This window comes from Sorex araneus, chromosome X (genome assembly GCF_027595985.1).
Source record: "Sorex araneus isolate mSorAra2 chromosome X, mSorAra2.pri, whole genome shotgun sequence".
NCBI classification, from domain to species: domain Eukaryota; kingdom Metazoa; phylum Chordata; class Mammalia; order Eulipotyphla; family Soricidae; genus Sorex; species Sorex araneus.
This window is the reverse complement of record NC_073313.1, coordinates 12,548,038-12,568,913: the sequence shown is the minus strand read 5'-3', so window position 1 is coordinate 12,568,913 and position 20,876 is coordinate 12,548,038. Positions and strand designations below refer to the sequence as shown.

The window sequence follows — 20,876 nt, the reverse complement described above, 5'->3', positions numbered from 1 at the left end:
AAAAATTGATACACCAAACTATGCTTTGCAGTATTATTTATAACAGAAAAACATTAAAGACATTATCAAGAGCTCAATGATATGGGGTAGCTTAAGAAATCTTGACTTAATATCATGTTTTACAGCATTTTAAATGATGCTTCTAGAGGATTCTTTATGGCACAGGAAAATAATTATGATACACTAAGTAAAGGAAGCAGAATACGAATGTATGCGCAATACACAGTGATTGTGGCTCTCAATCACTGACAAGGCAAAAAATAAAACACTGGGAGGAAATGGGCTGAATGTTTACACTGGTTATCTCTGAAGAAAAGTTTGCTGACACATATTTTTCTGATTTTGTACTTCCTCCTATAGGTCCACTGCTCCTCTTTCTAAAAAGCAAAAATGGTGGAAGGAGATAGATAAATAATACTCAAAAATATCAAGGCAGCAGCTTATCAAGAATTCTTTCTTTTCTGAAAAAAAGAATTCTTGTCAAAGAACTTCAGGGTGCTTAGACTGTCCTCCAAGGGGCCCTAACACGTGCCTCGCCAGAGAAGGTCATTCTGGGGTGGAAGTGGAGTCTACGCAGAGTATCCAAGAAGGCCCAAACAGTGTGTTTTTGTCTTGTCTGGATTGTATTATGCAAAATAAATACTACAAAAAAGTGCTGGCTGGTACACTGCAAATAAATTTAAAAGCTCATTTTAATTATCTAATAAAACTGGAATTTGTGGATTTTCTTTTGGTCTGGTGGGTCACCCATTTCTGTGTCAATCTAATTGCCAAGAGAATAATTAGCAAAGAACGGAAACCCACTAATTTTTCAAAAAGCAATTTGCTTATAGGAAAATCCAGATTCAACTATATATGTAAAAATTTGCAGTCTCCTCTCTCCATGGTGCTTTTCTCTGCTCTCCATTTAATGTTAAGCAACTTTGGGGTTTCAAGTCCTATAGTTCAGAGGAGAAAAGAACACTCCGGACTGGATTAGGAAAGGATGATGTTAGCAGAGGTGGTGGACGTCTTCTCAGAATGGGCCGTGGGGAAGGACGCACAACTCGGGGTATTTTTGAAAGATCATGGAATTTCAGGCTTAGAATGAGTGAGTTTTATGGCATGCAAATTATATGATGATAAAGTGGTTTTTAGGCATCCTGGGACTGAAGTTGGTAGGATTTTAATCAATACACCCTCCTAACCAAGGCTGCTGAAATTAAAATTCTGATAGCTAGAACTTTCCCAATAACTACCTGTCATAGGACTCTCTGAAATGTCCAGTCGCCTACTAAATTACTGAGAGAGGGAGAAGAATATACAATTACGCTTCACCCTCCCATAATGAGCTATTTCCACGGGGCTGATGAGTCTTTTGGTTTCCGCAGTGCGGGAGCTGAAATCTCAGGCCTGACACAGGGAGGCGGGCACCTTCCCCTGGGCTGCAGCTCTGGCCCCCCCCAGCTTGTGATTTAAAAAACGTGAACTTTTGTGTCATTTCCAAACGTGAGTCCCAGAAGACTGAACCATGGATTTTGATGCTATTTAGAAACTGGACTACTCCTTTTCTAATATGTGTGTCTGCTTTCACAGAGGAACAGATACAACTAATGGCGAGTTTTAAACTCATATCAAGAGTTTTTTTTCTCTGCTGTTATTCATCTCTATTTCCTTGCAGCAGGAGGAGACCAGAAGTCAGAGATCAGGGCCAGGCGCTGGACACTTACAGGGTAAGGCTGAATGACAGTGAGGAGTATCGATTCCTTGCAGCTTCTGGAAGAAAGAAAAAAAAAAGATTCATGAAATACACAGAGCCCTAACAACGATAATGTTCTTTTGAGATGAAAGGTGTGATGGGTTGGTGACTGTTTCTTGAACTTCCTGGGCAGAGTAAATCAAAAGCTCAGAACTATGTTTCAGACCACAGAGGAAAAACCGAACTCAGCCTTCAGCAGAGGAACAAACAGCCAGCCAAGAGCTTGCCATGCGGCATACACTGTGTGCTTTTATCTCTGCTGCTGATCACAAGAAAAGTGGTCGTTTTAGAAGGTTCCCTCATCAAACAGGATCTTTGGTTCTTTTTCCCCCCCAATTTTCTGGGCTGATTCCTCCATCCTGACTTTATTTTAGCTGCTTACAGATGTCTGTAAAGGGACTATGTTTGTTTGTTTTTTAAGTTACCAATACATGGACCATTATTATCTCAACTCACCATTAGGACAGACAAATGTCCTTGTCAGTTCTTATGTTAAAACCGGGCCCCGGTAGGCCAAGTGCATTGTTATATCTACGAGAGGACCCTGCTGATTGCTTCAGACAGGCCCTCACTGGAATTACTGATCACAATAGACAACAAGTTGTAGCCGCAAGCAGAGCAATATATCATAATGGTTTATCTATTTTGCACCAAGGAACCCAAACCTTTCTAAGAGCCCAAACCCTTGGGGGAGAAATCATATAGGTTGTAATCGTTTTTCTTCCTCCATTCCTTTCTCTTTTTTTTATCATGAATAAGAAAGAGAAAGGTCAGTTAGCACATTGCTGAAAGAGGCTGACTTTTATGCACAAAGTTGTAATTAATTACCCGCCTCAGAGATTCATTGCCCAAATGAACAAAGGATGTGCGTCTCTTGCCAGGCTGCTCTCTTGAGGAGGCCAGAGCAAATCATGTATGTGGCTCTGTTTGGTGAATTGGCCTGTTCATGTCACAGGGTCGTCCCCTGTTTCATGATTGGTCTCTGGTGGTGGGGGCAGGCCCTGAGGTGAGGAGTGGGCTAGGGAAGAAGAGATATCAGTGAACAGGGAAAGGAAGAAGCAGAAGGTTCTGGATGGTGGTGGTGAGGGAAGGTGAAGCAGTTCGCTGTTGATGGTGGCCCATCTGCTCTCACAAGCCAGTTGCTGAGGCTTGGAAAAGAACCCCCACCCAAACTGGAGGGAACAGCATTGTCACATGGAATATCAAAGTGACCATGTGAGCAAATGAGACTTTAGAGGCTGAGCCAAAGCATCATGTGTGACTGGTGTGTAGACATGTGTATCGGCTCAGGGCTAGCAGCAATCTGGCAAGAGTTAACAAGCTTCAGTGTCACAAACACTAGGACCCATCCATGCCACTCTAATTTCTATCATAGATGGATATTGGCACTAGCCTTTTTAAAGGGAATGTAGCTGAGGGTAGTGCCCACAACAAAAGGTGTGGAGACCACGTGGTGTCTATTGTCAGGAAAGTGGCTTTGTGCACGTGTGGCTTTGCATTGTGGAGGGAAGCAGTAGTTTCCATATGTGTAATGATGAGGGTGAACATTAAAAACAGTGCAAGAGACAGGATAAAATATGGAATATAGGCATTGGAGAAATAGTGCAGTAAGGCAGTTGCCTTGCATGCAGCCAGCTTGGGTTTGATTTTTTTTATTTTTTAAATTTAATTTTTATTAGTGAATCACTGTGAGGTACAGTTACAAACTTATGAACTTTCATGTTTGCATTTTGTTTCCACCAGCGCCCATTCTCCTCCACCAATGTTCCCAGTATCCCTCCCATCTTCTCCACCCCAACCCCCCTACCCCACTCTGCCTCTGAAGCAGGTCATTCCCTTTTGTTCTCTCTCCTGTTGGATGTTGTAGTTTGCAATAGAGGTATTGAGTGGCCATCATGTTCAAGTATAGTCTACTTTCGGCATGCAGCTTTCAACCTGAGTGGGTCCTCCCAACATTATCTACTAGGTGTTCCCTTCTCTATCTCAGCTGCCTTTTCCCCCAGAATGGAAGGCCAGTTTCCAAGCTGTGGGGCAGACCTCTTGGTTCTTATCTCTACTACTCTTGGGTGTTAGTCTCCCATTCTGCTACTTTATATTCCACAGATGAGTGCAGTGGGTTTGATCTTCTGCACACACATAGACCCCGGCCTTGCCAGAAGATATTCCTGAGCACAGAGCAAGGAATAAACCCTGAGCACAGCCGAGTATGGTCCCCCAAACAGACAAATATATACAATGCAATACATTTACAAAATATTCCAAAAACTATGTGCTTGAAACCACAATACACATTCAGAAGAATGCAACAAAAGTGACAGGAGACACATTTGACATATCGAAACGTTTTCTCTTGGGGGGGATGGAAGAGAATAAGAACATGACCAAATCAAACCAGAGCATGGTCCTGCGTAGTTCTATGATGATAACTATTTGTACAATGAATTGATGACTTTGATAATTCAGTTCTCTGCACCTGTGGTTCTTTTTACAAATCTTGATGAAGGATGAGGAAAGTTTGGTTCCTCATATGTCAGCAACTTACAAACTGTTTAAGAGGCTCTTGAAAATCTTCCACGGTCACCAAGACCATGAAGAAGCAGCCTCCCAACAATCCTACCACACCTGCTCCCTTGCCCTGGGTGGATTTTACATTGGGCTCTCAGTTTCCCATGTGAATTGCTCCTTAAGAGGAGCAGATGTGCAGAAGGGAACAGAGGTAAAGCATGGCTTCTTACCACTCAATAAAGTTTCCGTTTTGTCATATTACAAGTGAAGGAGAGCATTTGTGAGTGTGGCAGACAAGCAAACTGTCCTGTCCAGTCTGCTATGCCCAGTCTACTTCTAGAACCCTCTGGAGCAGGTGCTGGGTCCTTGGACCACCAGCTCCCGGCACAGCTGATTGGACTGGAGTATTTGAATAAGCTCAGAGTTTCTGCAGAATCAGAATTAAGAGACACAGATGAGGAGAGTTGGGAGCCAAGTCCCACTGAAGGTTGAATGAGAGGAAACTTGATGGACTCTTACTTTTTAAGAAGCCTCCACACTGTTTTCTACAGTGCAAATAGGATGACATTATCACCATCAGTGAAGAGAGGTCCATTTTCACCACATTCCCACAAATACTGTTTCAGGTCTTTTTGTTGGAGGTAGGCCATTCCGGGGGGGGGAAGTCATCTCTAATTGTCACTCAATTGTCATTTTCCTGGTGATAGGTAATGATGAGCACTTTTTCATGCCTCTTGGCCATCTTTATGTCTTCTTTGAGAATGGATGTGTTCACTTCCTCTCCCTACTTCTGATGGAATTTGCTATATCATAATTAAACTATGATCTTAAAAATGTCTAAAAATTAGATGAGTTTTAAAACAAAGTAGTTACCAATATGAATATTTTACAAGGAAAAGGGGGAAGGGAGGTGATAGTACAGCGGGTTGGGCACTTGTCTTGCATGTGACTGACCTGGGTTTAGTCCCTGCCATCCCATACCCAGGTGAGATCCCTCTGTGTGAACAGAACCAGAAGTAAGCCTGGAGCACCGTCAGTTGTGGCTTCACACACCCACCCCTACAAAAAGGAGGAAAGGTCACAGGCGGCAGTGCTCCCTAAGCAGTCCTGGTTCCACCATTCCCGAGGGCTGCTTATTCATCATGCAGTTAGACATATGATGATTGATGTAGAATGTCTGTGTATGATATCTCTCATCAATTCTGGGAATGGGCTTGTTTTTTACCTATAAGTACTTAATTATCACCTGCCAGACAAGAAGAATTAAGTTCATGGTGAATTGGGTCCCTTGGGATTCCTAACTCAGTTGCAGGAGACTAAAAAGATCAAAACCGTCTGTGTTCATAGGCTACAGGCTGCTAAGATGATTGAGACAGATTCAACTGAAGCTTCATGCCAATAGATGTCAATCACTGCCATACAGCCAAGCAGGGTGCTGCCAGGATTTCAACCAAGTTACTGAAAACCAGAACTTGAGACCCATCACCCCTATCGTCTTTGGAGTCTGATGCATAGCTTGAGTTTTAAAAATATGGCAGCAGGTAAAGGGCAGCAGAAGCAGCATATGTCCAAAGAAGAGACTACATTTGTGAAACCTGTCTCCTTCCACAAAAACATGCTCAAAGCATGAAATTCCAGGGGACAACATCTGGAAGATACAGTAGAAATGGTGCCTTGCAGTCATTTCACGAAGGCTTCTTGCTCATCTGAGCTTCGTCCAAGCCAACGGGCCTTATTAGAAAGCTGTTTGACTAAGGAACATAGGATGAGCCTGCCTTGAGTTCTGTCTGAGTCAACTGCAGTTGGAGCAAGCCAACAGAGAATTCTTCCAGGAATCCACAAACATGCCCACAAGGGGAAAGTCAAGTTTCATTATCTCCCGTGGATAGAGGAAACCAACTGCCAGGTCAGATTACATGGATGCCAATCAAGAGAGTACATTCCTGCCTTTTGCCTCACTGTCCTGAATTCTTTTCAATGTGGAAGGAGTCACAGCTAGCGGCCAATGTTGGAGAAGGCCCCTTGACTAACTGTACTCTTCTGAGGCTAGAAGCCAGGGCAAAGGATCCTTGTGGAGTTGGTGGCTTAAACTGCTACATGGCAATTGAACTTTTTATTTCACATTACAGATTGTGCTCACACACGTACTGAAGAAATTTTCTAAGCCTGCCTGACATTTTGTTGAGGGTTAAGGAAGAACTGGTTGGGCCCTGGAAAGCTGTTATGAGTAGGCCCTGGGGAATGCAAACACTATTGTGCTCTTTGAGACCCACTTGCTATGCTTAACCCCAAGTAATATTTAAATATTTATTTAAACACAATTCAACAGATCATATTCACTAAGTCAAAGTAATCCATGGCCAAGAGTCCTAAGAAGAAGTAATCAAAAGGAGTCAAAGAATGAGGGGTATGAGGTAGTGGGGTGGGAGAAACGGATGAACCCAGAAGATTGGGAAAATGCTACTTTTCTCTAGAGAAGTTCTCAATGACACTGTATTTGTTCATTTCTAGAAATGGAAGTGGCTATTTCACATCTCCAATACAATAGTGGTTACAAACTGACAAGCCCCTTAGTGAAGTGCTCTTGTTACTCATTACAGATGCTAACCATCACAGACACTGTATCAGCTTCTGATTACTGCTATAATAAATTTCCAAACCTTTGGTGCTAAAAATAAAACCCTATTTCCTTAAGAGAAGTGGAGGTCAAAATTCTGAAATGTCCTCACCTGGCTAAAATCCAGGTGTCAACAGGGTTGCATTTATTCTGAAACTTTTTCCAGCTTTTAGAAGCCTTCTCTATTCCTTGATTCATGACCTCTATTATCATCAAAACCAACAACTACCATCAAATTTCTCTGACTCTCCTGCTCTCTTCTGTCACTTGAAAGGACCCTAGTGATTACACCGAGTCCTCCTTGATAATCCAGTAAAATTGATCCATGCTTGACAGAACCACGTGTGTAAACTCACAGATTCTGGAGATTAGAATGTTGGCATCTTTGAGGGGTAATTATTCTTCTTAGCATGGATAATAGCTTTATTACTCATCTAGCATTTCATAACAAATTACCAACAATTTAATGACTTAACACCATACACATTTTTTTGTGAAGTTAGATAGTTTTAATTGAAACTTACTTAGAAAGATGCAGTGTATGTGTGAGTGTGTGTGTGCATGTGCACACACATGCAAGGAGGAAGTATGTGTTCAAGAGATAATACAAAGTTAAAAGAGCAAGTAAGTAAGTGAGATACTTGTTTAAGGGAGTACATAGGCTTGAAGAGCAAGCCCACACACTTCAGAAAAATATCTTATACCTTCTGTGAGTTGGGAGCATAAGCATGGATCAACTTTTTCAAGATTTCTCATGAGACTGTTATCAGTGTTGGGCAGAAATCCAGGATACAGTGTTATCTGAAAGCTCAGCCAAGAAGAATCTACTTCCAAGCACACTTCTGTGGTTATTCACAGGTCAAAATTTCTCTGGAGGCTGTTGAACCAAGGGCTTCAGTTTCACATAGGCCTTCCTTTGCTAGAAATCACCCTCAGTTCCTTGATACATAGGCCTCCCCAACAAGGCAACTTGCTTCATCAAAACCAGCAAGGGAGAGAGTTTGTTAGCAATCTGGAAATTACCATCGGCTGTCACAAAACCACGGAGGTAGCATCCTGTCACCGCTGTCATATTCTATGATCTAGAAGTATACCCGTATGGGAAAGTAGAGGTGAATATATAAAGCTATGCTATCAGGAAGCAGGGATCATTTGCTTTTTCATGACCAATCTAAAATTGAGGCCCATCTTAGATTTTGTCTGCCACAAAGAGAGAGTTATGACCAAGTATCACTAAAACACTTAGAGACTGCTTTCACTCATGACTTCACCTTACACAGAAAAAAATTCTTCTCTCAAGAATGTCAGGCAGGACAGAGTAGAAAAGAACTTGGTGGGGGCAATAAAAGGATGAGGGAGGGAAGTAATGGGGAAGCAGGGGTCAGGGGTCTAAAGCACATTGGCAATATGGGGAAGAGGTAAAGCTATATACCCAGGGCTGGAGTGATAGTATAGCGGGTAGGGCATTTGCCTTGCCCGCGGCTGACCCAAGTTCGATTCCCAGCATCCCATATGGTCCCCCGAGCACCACCAGGAGTAATTCCTGAGTGCAAAAGTCAGGAGTAACCCCTGTGCATTGCTGGGTGTGACCCAAAATGAAAAGAAAGAAAACAAAAAAACAGCTATATACACAAAACACAGGGTCAACAACACAGATAACATGAGTTCAAACTACAACAACCCAACTTTATAATGTGCCTATCAAGGTGGCAGGCTGTGGGAGTGAGGGTGAGGGTGATCAGGGGGTGGGAGGAAAAGGGAACTTGAGGATATTTGTGGAGGGAAGTTATCACTGGTTGTGGGATTCGTGGTAGAATATTATATGCCTAAAACTCAATTATCAATAAAAAATTAAAAAGAATGTCAGGAAGAAGCATTGTATATATTGCTAAATTTAAAGTGTTAAACAGTTTTCAAAATAGGTCCATTTTATTTATGGCATTAAAGTCTTTGTGTCTATAGTGTTTTCTGTATCCTTTCTGAAATATAACCTAGATTGATTTTAATTTTACCACTTAATGAATAAATGAAGCTATTTGAGTTGAAATAAAATAATCCAATATGTTATTTATCATTACAACTGGGGATGATATGCTTTTCCCCAGCTTTCTCTCGTCTATAAATACTTAATTATTACCTGCCTGACAAGAAGAATAAACTCCGTAATATTTAGATCCCTTAGGATTCCTAATCCTAAGATGCTAGGAGGAAAAAAAGATCGAAGTCATTTTAAATGACTTCAACAGAAATATTAGAATCAAAATTGGAAGATGCCACATTCGAGTAATCAGATAACGTCACTTTAGTCACTTTATGAAGTCCTAAGACAGAGATGTTAACAAATTCAGTTAGAAGTACATTTAGAGAAATATTATTTCATAAGAAATTCCAAGTGAATTTTTTCACTTCTGATCAATAATTTCAAATTGCAGCGCCAACTTTCTAAAGCGGCTGAATTTCTTAAAATACCATTTTCAGGATCCAGGGATATGGCTCAGTGCAAGATTAGGACACAGTATTCACTGCACAGCAATGTTCCCTCCCCCTTCCCCCCTACACACATATCAACCAGGGTGACCCCTGGCACTTGCTGGTGTGCCACCACTGGTATAACTGCTGGTGCATTGCCTCCAAGTATGACACTGCCACCAAGTGTTTGACCTTGGACATCACAGCAACAGCAGGAAGTATATTTCTATAAATTTGCCTTTTGCTTTCTGTTTTTGATGAGGAATCTTGTGAAAAAAAACTTGTGACTCTCACCATAAGCAGTTGCAGATTAGGCATTAGTATCACATTTCTCTTTTTTCCTTGTTCAGGTTTTTGTTTTAGGGCCATACCTAGCTTTATGTTCAGGGGACCATGCAGTGCCAGGGATTGAATCTGGGCCTCTTGCATGCAAAGCATGTGCTCTGCCTATTGAGCTATCTTTTTGGTTCCCACATTTAATATTCAAATTTCATTGGATGTGATTCTGTTGGGGCTGCAGAGATAGCACAGCGGTTGGGCGTTCAACTTTCATGTGGCCGACTCCAGTTCGATTCCTCCGTCCCTCTCGGAGAGCCCAGCAAGCTACTGAGAGTATCGAGCCTGCGCGGCAGAGCCTGGCAAGCTACCCGTGCGTATTGGATATGCCAAAAACAGTAACAATAAGTCTCTCAATGAGAGATGTTACTGGTGCCCGCTCGAACAAATCAATGAGCAACGGGATGACAGTGATTCTGTTGCAGCAAGCAAAGCATTTTGAAGAAGATCAGGTTCCAGAGACATTTTCTTTTTCTTTTTTTTCTTTTTGGGTCACACCCAGCAATGCTCAGGGGTTACTTCTGGTTCTGCACTCAGCAATTACTCCTGGCGGTGCTTGGTGACTATATGGGATAACGGAAAATTGAACTTGGGTCGGCCACGTGCAAGGCAAGCGCCCTACCCACTGTACTATCTCTCTGGCCGACATTTTCACCATTAAAGTTCCTTTTGACAGTGAAACTAGTGTTCTGATCTCTTTTTCCTAGAGCACTGTGACTTTTCACCTTTATTAAATGGAATTCCCCATTTTATTTAATTTTTATTTTTTAATTCAAAAATTTTATTAAAGAACTGTTTTTGCAAAGTTATTGATAGTTGTGTTTCAGGCATAAAATAATTCAACATCAGTCCCACCACCAACGTCAAATTCCCTCCACCAGTGTTCTTATATTCCCTTCCCATCCCAACCTGACTCCGTCCCCACCTGTCAACTTGTCAGGCATATTACAAAGCTTCAGTGGTTGCAGCTTAGATCTCATATTTTCAGTTTTGTTCAGTTTTGTTTGGATATATGGCTATGCCACTCACCCATATCACCAGTATAACTGAAGTGCTGATGTCTGTTCACCCATTACTTCCCATTCTCTTCTCCCCCCCCCTATATTTCTTTCTTCTCTCAACCTTGGGATCATGGGGTGATCTAGGCAACCCCCTTTACTACAGTACATTGCCTCATACAGTTTTCTATATACCATTGATAAGTGAGATCATCTTGTGTTTGCATTTCTTCTTCTGGCTGGCTTTACTCAACATGAGATCTTCTAGTTCCAAACATTTTGCAGCAAATTGCATGATTTCATAGTTCCTTCACTTCTGTGTATATACCACATCTTCATAATCCACTATCTGTCATTGGAATCCCATCGGACACACCATTTTAACTGACGTGATTTCAATATTGCAATATATAATCATCCTGGCATATACCATCACATTTTCCCTTCTGAAAAACTAAATAGATTCTCTGATCAACTCCAAGATTGTTAAAAATTTAACAGGCGGCTGGAGATGTAGCTCAGCCGTAAGCAGATGCCTGCAGTGTATGAGGTGCCTTGGTTATATTTCCAAAAGCAACAAAGAAAGAACTAAAAAGAAAGGAAAGAAATTCAACAGTCATGAATAGCATTTGTACTTTCTGGAGGTTGAAAAAAATCAAGCAAAATCAAACTACATGACATAAACTATCTTGTGTCAAAATTAAAGTTTTGCTTTTTAAAATGTCTAAGCAAGTTAACTGTAAGATCTTAAAGTTCAAAAGTAGAAGAGATAAATCTATGAAGGCTAAAACCCAACATTAAAAAAAGACAAAGTAAAAGGAAATATAGAGCTATTTATGAAAGGATTTTGCAAAATAACATTCTAACATAATTCAAGAGATTGATGTGCAGTATTTTTATTTGGAACAAAAGGTGGTAAGGCAGAAGGAAAGGGCGCCTGAACTCTCTCTTCTAAGGTAAATACATGCACAAATACAATTTTTATAATTGCACTTCAGAGTTCTTCAACAACATTAGAAAAATGCTCCTTTTTGCAAGCGAATGCGTCTCTACCCTTAAACTCTGCTGGTGGACAGCCACTGTTGATGAAATTAAGAACCAATGATCATTTCTCCAATAACACTTGTCTTGGAAGGGCCTTTCCTCAATCGTAGAGGATTAGGAAGACTTCTATCTTGTCTATCTGGATTTGTAGATGTTGCAAAGAACACTAGAACATTAAGATTTTTGTGACTTGATAATCAGACATAACAGTGTTAGAGTGTTAGCCTAGTCAATTGCTGAGGTGGAGAAAATTGCTGCCCTTCATTTTTAGCAAAGTTGCCACAGGAATACTTGGAACGGGGGCTGTTAATGCTTCATTTCATTGACCTTTCCAACACTCTGTATAGAGATTGTAATTATCCACGGTATCCATTCCTAACAGGTATTGGAACTATTAACTAAAGAGAATGGAAATCAGTGGTAAGTGACCAAGCATTCTGAAAAGGTCAACACATTAATGCTAAGTGTGGTCTGTCCTGGACTTTTTCTCCATCGTGTCTTGCCTTCACCTTGATCACCACAGAGAAGAGCGGAGTGACCATCTTAGTTATGTTCAGGGGATGCTGAGGAAGAAAATGGCTGTAATGGAGCTACGATAGTCATCGTAATGGACATTCTAACTGTAATTGTCATCCCTGGCTCTATTGAACCCATTTTCCTCATGCAGTCTTCTTCCTTCCAATCTAGACTAATTCTGTGACTTGCTTTTGACAAATACAGTCACAGTAATGTTGCATAGCCCTGAAGTATACACCTGTGTGTCTTCGAATAAGTTCTGTGAGAGGGGCCAGCTACCATGTAATGTATCCAATAACCCCGAGACTCTCATGCTGGAAGAAAGCTAGTCTTGGAAAAGCAGAGCATCTTAGTCCACCATAGCTATGTCAGCAATAACATACGTGAAGAAGGCATTCTGGGCCAAAACAATCTTGAGATGGCTTCTGCCTCAGCTACCATTTACTGCAGCTACACAAGAGATCCTACTGAGATCTGGTTGTGCCCAGAAAAGTCAGGGTCATATGACAAGAAATCAATTTGGTTTTGTCTAGGGGTCATGTCTAGCAGGGCTCAGGGACTACTTATCGCTCCTTGGGGGTCACTCCCGGCAATACGAAGGGGACCATGTGGTACCAGAGGGTTACACCCTGACTTCCATTGTGTAAAGCATGAACTCTGGCCCAAGAAATTACTAAAGTAATCACGCTGTTGGGCAGCAATGGAAAATTGAAACATCATCTTTCCATAGCCTGAAAATTATGTTTTTAATAGGTACTACTCAAAAGGGTTAACTTATTTTGAATGGGTCATGTCTCCTTTATCTAGGCTGGAAACATTAGACAGATAGGGTGCTTGCTTTGCATATGGTCAACCTGGGTTTGGTCACTGGCAATGCATTTGGTCCCCTAAGCCCCACTAGGAGTGATCCCTGTGTACAGAGCCAGGAGAAAGCCCTAAACACCACTGGGTGTGGCTCCAAACACAAAACAAAGCAGGATGTGAAAGCATCCAATCAAATAGCTTCCCAGATTTGGAGGGTAGAAAGGTGTGTTCTCTGGTGCAAGTGAGGGTAGCACAGTGGTAAGAGTAATTCGACTTGGAGACTGGGATGGAGTGAGGGAAAGAACCAGAACATTAGGGTGAAGGAAAAGACTCCCCCAAGGACTTAAATACTTAAATGCTTCACATAGTAAGTCAGAAGGAGAAAGACAAACACTGGATGCCCTCACATCTATATAGGATACAGGGGAGCAAAACAACGGAACAGACAAAACCAAATGAAAACAAACCCACAGGTTCAGACTGCAAAACTAAGGTCGCTAGAGAGAGCACAGGGAAGGCGGGGTGGCCTGGCAAACTGTGGAGGGACAATAGAGGTGAGTGCACTGTGCTATCGTGGGTTTTGACGAGGCATGATTGAGTCACACCCTGCAGTGCTCAGGAATGACTTCTGCTTCTGCACTTGAGAGTCACTCTTGGTGGTGCTCGGAGGACCACTGATGCCAAGGACCTAACTGGGATCCATGTAAAGCAAAAGCCTTAACCCCTGTACAACATGTACAGTCATGAAAACCAATGAAACTTCAAAAACTGCTTTGCCTAAAGAATTTCCAGGCTACAATTAGCAATATGCTTGGGGTATGTGTTTGAACTTTGTAGCGAAAGGATTAAAATACACAGTAATTTTAGGTTTAGCATTACATAGCTTACCTATAACCAATGCCTTGAATGTAAACCTAGGGAGAACACGAGTTCTTTGCAAAGTTTAATTCCCATTTTATTGAATGCATTTAAGGCTTAGGCTATGATTTTCCTTGTGAAGAATATTAGGCTATTGGGTTAAAATTAATATAATGGATATACTTATTATCAAAATAAACATTTTTTAATGAAACTGTCTTATTCCAAGCTCTTTACCTTTGTGTGTTTTTTAAAACTTTGCAGTAAAATTTCAGGTTTGGGGTCTCTGGTTTTGAAAACTGCTAACAGATTTTTATTTGCATATGATTTTTGCTTTTAGATTGACCTAAAACCTTTATCTACTTAATTCACTTTTTTAGCCGAATGAATGTTGTCTTTGGATTTTGAACTACTTAGTTTCAATAGGTACTTATACTTAATATTTGTAAAGGGAAGTGAAATCTTTTGATATTAAATCATTGCATATTCATAAATGATAATAAGTAACTCTCACCTCATTCATTCCTTCACTATTTACTGAGTGTCTAGCAGGTGCCACATATTTGGAGGTGCACCAGTGATCCTCCGTGGTAAATTGTTTTGCTCACACTTAGGGTACTGGCAATGTTTGGGAACACTTGTTGCTACTGTCATCTCGGGAGAAGAGGACAGGCATGCTTCTTAACATCCTGTAAGGCACAGGACGCACCCTGAAGCCAGATGTTCAGTCCCAAACCTCACTAGTTGTGAGATGGAGAAGCCCTATACAGATAGATAGCTCCCCCAAAGAACGACTGTCCTGACTTGGAAAACTATAGAATCCTTTGACTCCATTGGGGATGTTTAATCAATAGGGTCCCATTGATGAATGATTTACTTTTATTTCTTTTTTCAGTAAGAAATATGTGAGAACAATCATCCAAATTGTCACGAGCTAGGATGTGAATGTTCCACCACTTGGTCATTCATTTGACCACTGAGGAACACTGGGTGGGTCTTCACTGGGGACCATAAAGAATCGCATGGCTATTAATGTTCCCCTATATGTCTGCAGTGAATACGTGTATAGAGTTCTGTTCTGTCTAGTCCTGGGAGTGGAACTGCAAAGTCATGGGCATGCAGTGTTCGGCACAAACACCATTTCAGGTGACTAGTTCATCATTTCTTCCAGAGAGTCTGATAAATGCATCTCCTTAACTCCATAAATTATAGCGGCTTCTCCTTAATTGATTCTTTTACTCTTATTAGTGTCTGACTGAGCTCTTTCTATTTTTCTAGCAACTGGAACAAGCTGTGGTTTGCTGCTACACTGTCAGCTCCACACATATCCTCCAGCACATGAAGAGGTAAGTGCTATTATCACTGAAAGGCATTGTACGGAATAAGGGATTAATTTATGTCTCCCAAAGGAGGGGTTGGAGAAGAATGTCTTAGAGTTACTTAGTCAAAGCTTTGTCAGCTGAGGAGTGCAAAAAGGTGTGAGCATATCACTGTCAATTAATCCTAATGAAATTGTATAGATGGTATCAAAATTATTGGGACCACTAAAGTCATGGTGAGCAGTTAGTAATTTTCTATGCTCTTCAAAATGGGTTGGGACCAGAGAGGGTTAATTCACATCCTCACATTCATTCTTTCTGCTTTTATATGTGTCCAGTAATAAAAGCCTGTTTTCCATCTTCTTTGGCCAGTCTAGCTCTTCAAGGGTAAATTATTTGAAGAGTTAAATAGCAAAATTTCCAACAGCATGCAGTTGGCTCAGAATATCCAAAGAAGCCCCCAGTATGTGGCTGTAAGAAGTGAAGTTTGCTAACTACAATAAAAAGAAATCCAGTTCTTTCATGGCCCTAGCCTCATTTTTAACCCCCAGCAGCCTCAAACAGCTGTAGCCTACCACATTCCAGCACTGCAGAAAGATCTGTTGAATAACGCTATTCTAGATGCTCAATCTAGATGTGTTTTCTCAAGAAACAACAAAACAATCCTGTACCAACATTTCAGCCAGATCCCTCCTATTCTAAGGGAAAGGGGTAGTTTGCTCACCTGGATTAAGCTACTGGAGGGCACACACACAGAGATCAAAATAGTGTTCAGGAACAAGCATTAAGCTGTATGAACCTTGCAGCAGTCCCATTTGCTTCTGCAGCCATACAATTATAATGTGATTTCTAAAGATTTCAAGTAATACCTTTTAATACTCCCCCCCACTGTATTTCCCAATGCCCAAACACATACAAACCTCTGGAAAAAATTCTAGCAACAACCAGAAAATAAGAACTAGATTAAAAGCTAATATATTTTGAATGGTTACCAATACCAACACTGAACCATACATGATCCTTGGGTTGACTACTTTATCCATAAAAAGAAGATATCGTTACCCCCACTTTAGAAATGAGGAAATTAAAACTTTCAAAGATAAATGAAGAGGATGTAGTTCCCACATTCAGTGCTTGGTGAGATCAGTGTTTCTCTACCTCCAAAACCTGTACCCATATTATTGTTTTGTAGAAATACAGATATGGGTCTGTATAGAAGCACAGATTATAGAAGGCACCAAAGTGACTTTCTGAGCTCCCTGGCAACACTTCCAAGTGTGTTGAGCATCATCAGTATTTAAAAGGCATCTCTGCTGCATGGCAAGAGTAGATAATGGAACAAACACGATGACCTCTCAGTGTCTGTGTTGCAAACCATAATGCCCAAAAGTAGAGAAAGAATGGGGAATATTGTCTGCCATGGAGGCAGGGGGAAGGTGGGAAATGGGGTTATACCAGGGATATTGGTGGTGGGGAATGTGCAATGGTGGAGGGATGGGTATTTGATCATTGTGAGATTGTAACCCAAACATGAAAGCTGGTAACTATCTCACAGTAATTCAATAAAATTTAAAAAATATTTAAAAAATAAATGGCATCTCTGCTTCTCATACATATTTGGGGAAAATCACACCACCCTACAAGGCTTCACTTCTTTTCTTCTGGAAGAGGAGGGAACTTAGACTAAAACAGAGATTTTATTTTCATTTTTTTAAAAAATTATTGACTCACTGTGAGATATAGTTACAAGCTTTCATGTCCGAGTTACAATCACCCAATGATCAAACACCCGTCCCTCCACCAGTGCACATTCCCCACACCGATATCCCCAGTATACTCCAACCTTTCCCACTCTCCCACTGCCTCCATGGCAGAAAATATTCCCTACACTCTCTACTTTTGGGCATTATGGTTTACAATGCAGATACTGAAAGGTTATCGTGTTTGGTCCTTTATCTACTTTTGGTACACATCTCCCATCCCAACCGATTCCTCCAACCATCGTCTTCTTAGTGATTCTTTCTCTATTCCAGCTGTCCTCTCCCTGCCTGCTCATGAGGCAGGCTTCCAATTATGGATGAATCTTCCTGACCCTTCTATCTACTGTCCTTGGGTGTCGGTCTCGTGTTATGTTATTTTATACTCTACAAGTGAGTGCAGTCCTTCTATATCTGTCCCTCTCTTTCTGACTCATTTCACATAGCATGATACTCTCCATGTCTATCCACTTATAAGCAAATTTCATGACTTAATTTATCCTAACAGCTGCATAGTATTCCATTGTGCAGATGTACCAAAGTTTCATCTGTACCAAACCAATCATCTGTTTTCGGGCACTTGGATTGTTTCCATATTTTAGCTATTGTGAACAGTACTGCAATGAACATATAGGTAAAGATGTCATTTCTACTGTGCTTTTTTGCAGCTTTGGGATATATTCCCAGAAGTGGTATTGAGGGGTCATATGAAAGCTCAATGTCTAGTTTTTGAAGGACTCTCCATATAAAACAGGGGTTTTCAAATTGTGCTCCATGCACCCTTCTGAGATAGGGACCTACACCAGTAGGAAAAGCCCTAGACACTCTTTTTATTGAATCACCATGAGCTACTGTTACAAAACTTTCATGTTTGAGTTTCAGTCATATAATGATCAAACACCCATCCCTTCACCAGTGCACATTCTCTACGACCAATGTCCTCAGTATCCCCTTGTCCATCCCACCCCATGCGCCTGCCTCTATGGCAGACAATTGCCGTCTTTCTCTCTCTCTACTTATAGGTATTATGGTTTGCAATACAGATAACAAGAGGCCATCATGTTTGGTCCTTTATCTACTTTCAGCACACATCTCACATCCTGAGTGATCCCTCCAACCATTGACTTAGTGATCCCTTCTCTATCCCAGCTGCCTTCTACCCCCAGCTCATAAGGCAGGCTTCCAACCGTGGATTAATCTTCCTGGCCCTTGTCTCTACTGTCCTTGGGTGTTCGTCTCATATAACAATATTTTATATTCCAAAAATGAGCGTACTCATTCTATGTCTGGCCCTAGACACTCGTATGTCTTTTCAGTGAGACACTTTCGACTGCTTAATGTACTGGCATTATGAATTCAGTTTCTATTGGAAAACGAACCTTTCTGCTGAAGGAAGTAATAAAACCCAATGGCCAAAATGATTGCTACTGGTTCTTCAAATTCCAATAGAACAATAGTCTGAAATTCTCAATTTCTTTATGATTTTTCCAGCATCCTCTTCTAACCTAACCTTCTTCTCCTCGATGAAAACAAAATACAAAAAGTTCTATTGGATTTGCTTGCTTTTCTGTTCCTTGCTTCTTATCAATGACATGGGAACAGTGGTGAGGGCCTTGGGTGCTTTGGTGGTGTCAGAGTGAGTAACTCTGTATGTCAGTATCATAAACACAATACTATTGCAACCATGTTTTCCAAACTATAATAAAAATTTTTTCAAAGAATGACAAATCACATTGCTATGTTATATTGCAGTCCAGCAGTAAGCACAAGATCCTGGAAGACAGGTTGTACTGTTATCTCTATTTGAATGATAAGGAAATGAGACTCAGAAATATGAAGGCCCTTTTTTGGGTGGGGGGCACAACTAGCTGTGCTCAGGACTAATAAACCTGGCTTTGCAGAGCACTTAGTGAGATTGAGGTACCACAAGGGATACCGGAGATAGAACCTAGGTCGGCCATGTGCAAAGTAAGTCTTCTACCTATTGTATTTAGCTCTAACAACCATTCCCCTCCCCTTGGCAGGCACTTTCTATAAAGTTGCATAGCTAGAAATCAACTACAGAACACACATTTTAAGCATGTAGGACTGGCTCTTCATTCTTCCCTATATCTCTGCAATTGCAGTAAACTTTGTCACTTCCCACTAAAGGGACCCTAGATTTGGACTTGGATAAAGACTTTTGGGCTCATGGAAGAGGCACAGCAGTGACAATTACAATGCTGTGCAGGTCTAAATGCAAACTTGTAGAGGCCTTATTTATTTCCACTTGCCCAGTCATGCTCCAAGCCTTCACATGCATATCATACCCAAGGCAGTCCTCTTACCCTGAAGATGTTGGCAGACATGTGCAACAGACCTGAGCCTCATCTGCAACCTCCAGTAAAGCCCAGCTAATAGCAGTGAACCACCGTAGCAGATTTCAAATGCATGATAAAGGTATGTTATTTCCAAACACTATAGAGCAACTATTATATGATTCCACTTACATGAAATGATAGAAATAGCAATGGAAATGGTACAGTATTGCAAATATAATGCTTTTGACTTGAAAATTTAAAAAGTGGATAAAATGACATGTCTTATGTCCTGCACATTTTACTATGATAATTAAAGAAGATAATAAGGATTGTTTGTTATGAAGCAATAGCTGTCTGATACAGTCCCAATGGAATGGAAGGGCAAGCATTATAGAGAGAGGAATGTGAATGTATCTAATGGTGAATATGAGTAAGAGAAGAAAGAGGGGAAATGTCAGTTTCAACATCTGACCTGCTGCATGAAATCTCCCCTTATTAAAAATAAATCAGGGAGCAAGTCAAAGAACGAAGTGAATATTGGGACAATTAAAATTTGCAAGTGGTTTATGTCATTATAGGGTCACTCCTACAGTGGCATTTCTGTCATGGGTACATGAGACAAAGAGAGGAATTCAGTGAGCTGGAAACAATTTTGAAATGTTAAAAGATCTAAAGCCAATACAAATTTGGAGCCTGAAAGACTAGAAGAGATTAGAGACAGGTAGTGTCACCTGCCAAGTTGAAGCTGTTAGAAACAATAGTTCATATTCCAAGTAATTAAAAATATATATCAAATTCCTATGCAATTCAAATCAATCTGCCTTGACAGTTGCTTTCCTTTCTCCCTTCGTTCCGAAGACATTTATATCTGATTCTGCTCTCTTTTAGTTGTTACTTCACCTTCTGTTCCCCAGTCCTGCAGTGTTCCCACAATTCAGGGATTTAATATATTTTTAAATGCTGAAATTAAACAGAGAGCCAGAGACTGTAATGGAATATGTGGCACAATCACAAAAGGGAGGAGGCAGTTGAAGTCTTTTTTATACATATGCTGAGAGGCTAAAAGTGTTCAAGCATTGAGGTGTTAGTTAAAAGTCTCAGCAGCAAGCCATGTGACTTTAAAATGGAAATAATAATGATCATCATCATCATAATCACAGGCCTGTTCGAAAGATTGTTGTGAGGATAAATTATAGATGGGTGAACTGCTTTTAGTATCTTGGGAAAAGGTATTATGCAAATCCCAGTTCCTTCTCTTTTCATTATTTTTTCCTTGAAGACTGACAAAAAAAATCCTAGTGGGTGGTAAAAGCAAGAACCGAGGGAGAAAATAATTCAAGGAAGCAAGTGATGGAAGGACTTCTAGTCATTGCATTTGCTTCAATAAACTGCATCTACCTAGCCACACAACTGTGTAGGAGGCGGGGTGATTGGGATAGTTGCTTGTTGCTCAAGAAATATCTAGATTTTTATCCATTATGCTAAGAGCATCCTCTCTAGCCTTCTGACCTGGCCATTGCTCCAACTTCCATCCTTGCGCTTTACACTGAGCACATTCACCCCCATTGAGAATATTCTCCCCAGGAGCCTCTCAACACCTGGTTTCCAGTGAAGC

At 40.9% G+C, this 20,876-nt stretch overlaps 1 protein-coding gene across 5 annotated transcripts in view; it reads right to left on the bottom strand.

Moving 5' to 3' along the window:
- The window catches only part of FRMPD4 (FERM and PDZ domain containing 4), a 574,641-nt gene that overhangs the window by 49,268 nt on the left and 504,497 nt on the right, over positions 1-20,876 (bottom strand). For all 5 annotated transcript variants that reach the window (XM_055120214.1, XM_055120217.1, XM_055120213.1 and 2 more), the window contains exon 5: positions 1,710-1,755. In XM_055120214.1, the coding sequence (XP_054976189.1) occupies positions 1,710-1,755 (46 nt within the window). The remainder of the gene's footprint in view (positions 1-1,709; positions 1,756-20,876) is intronic.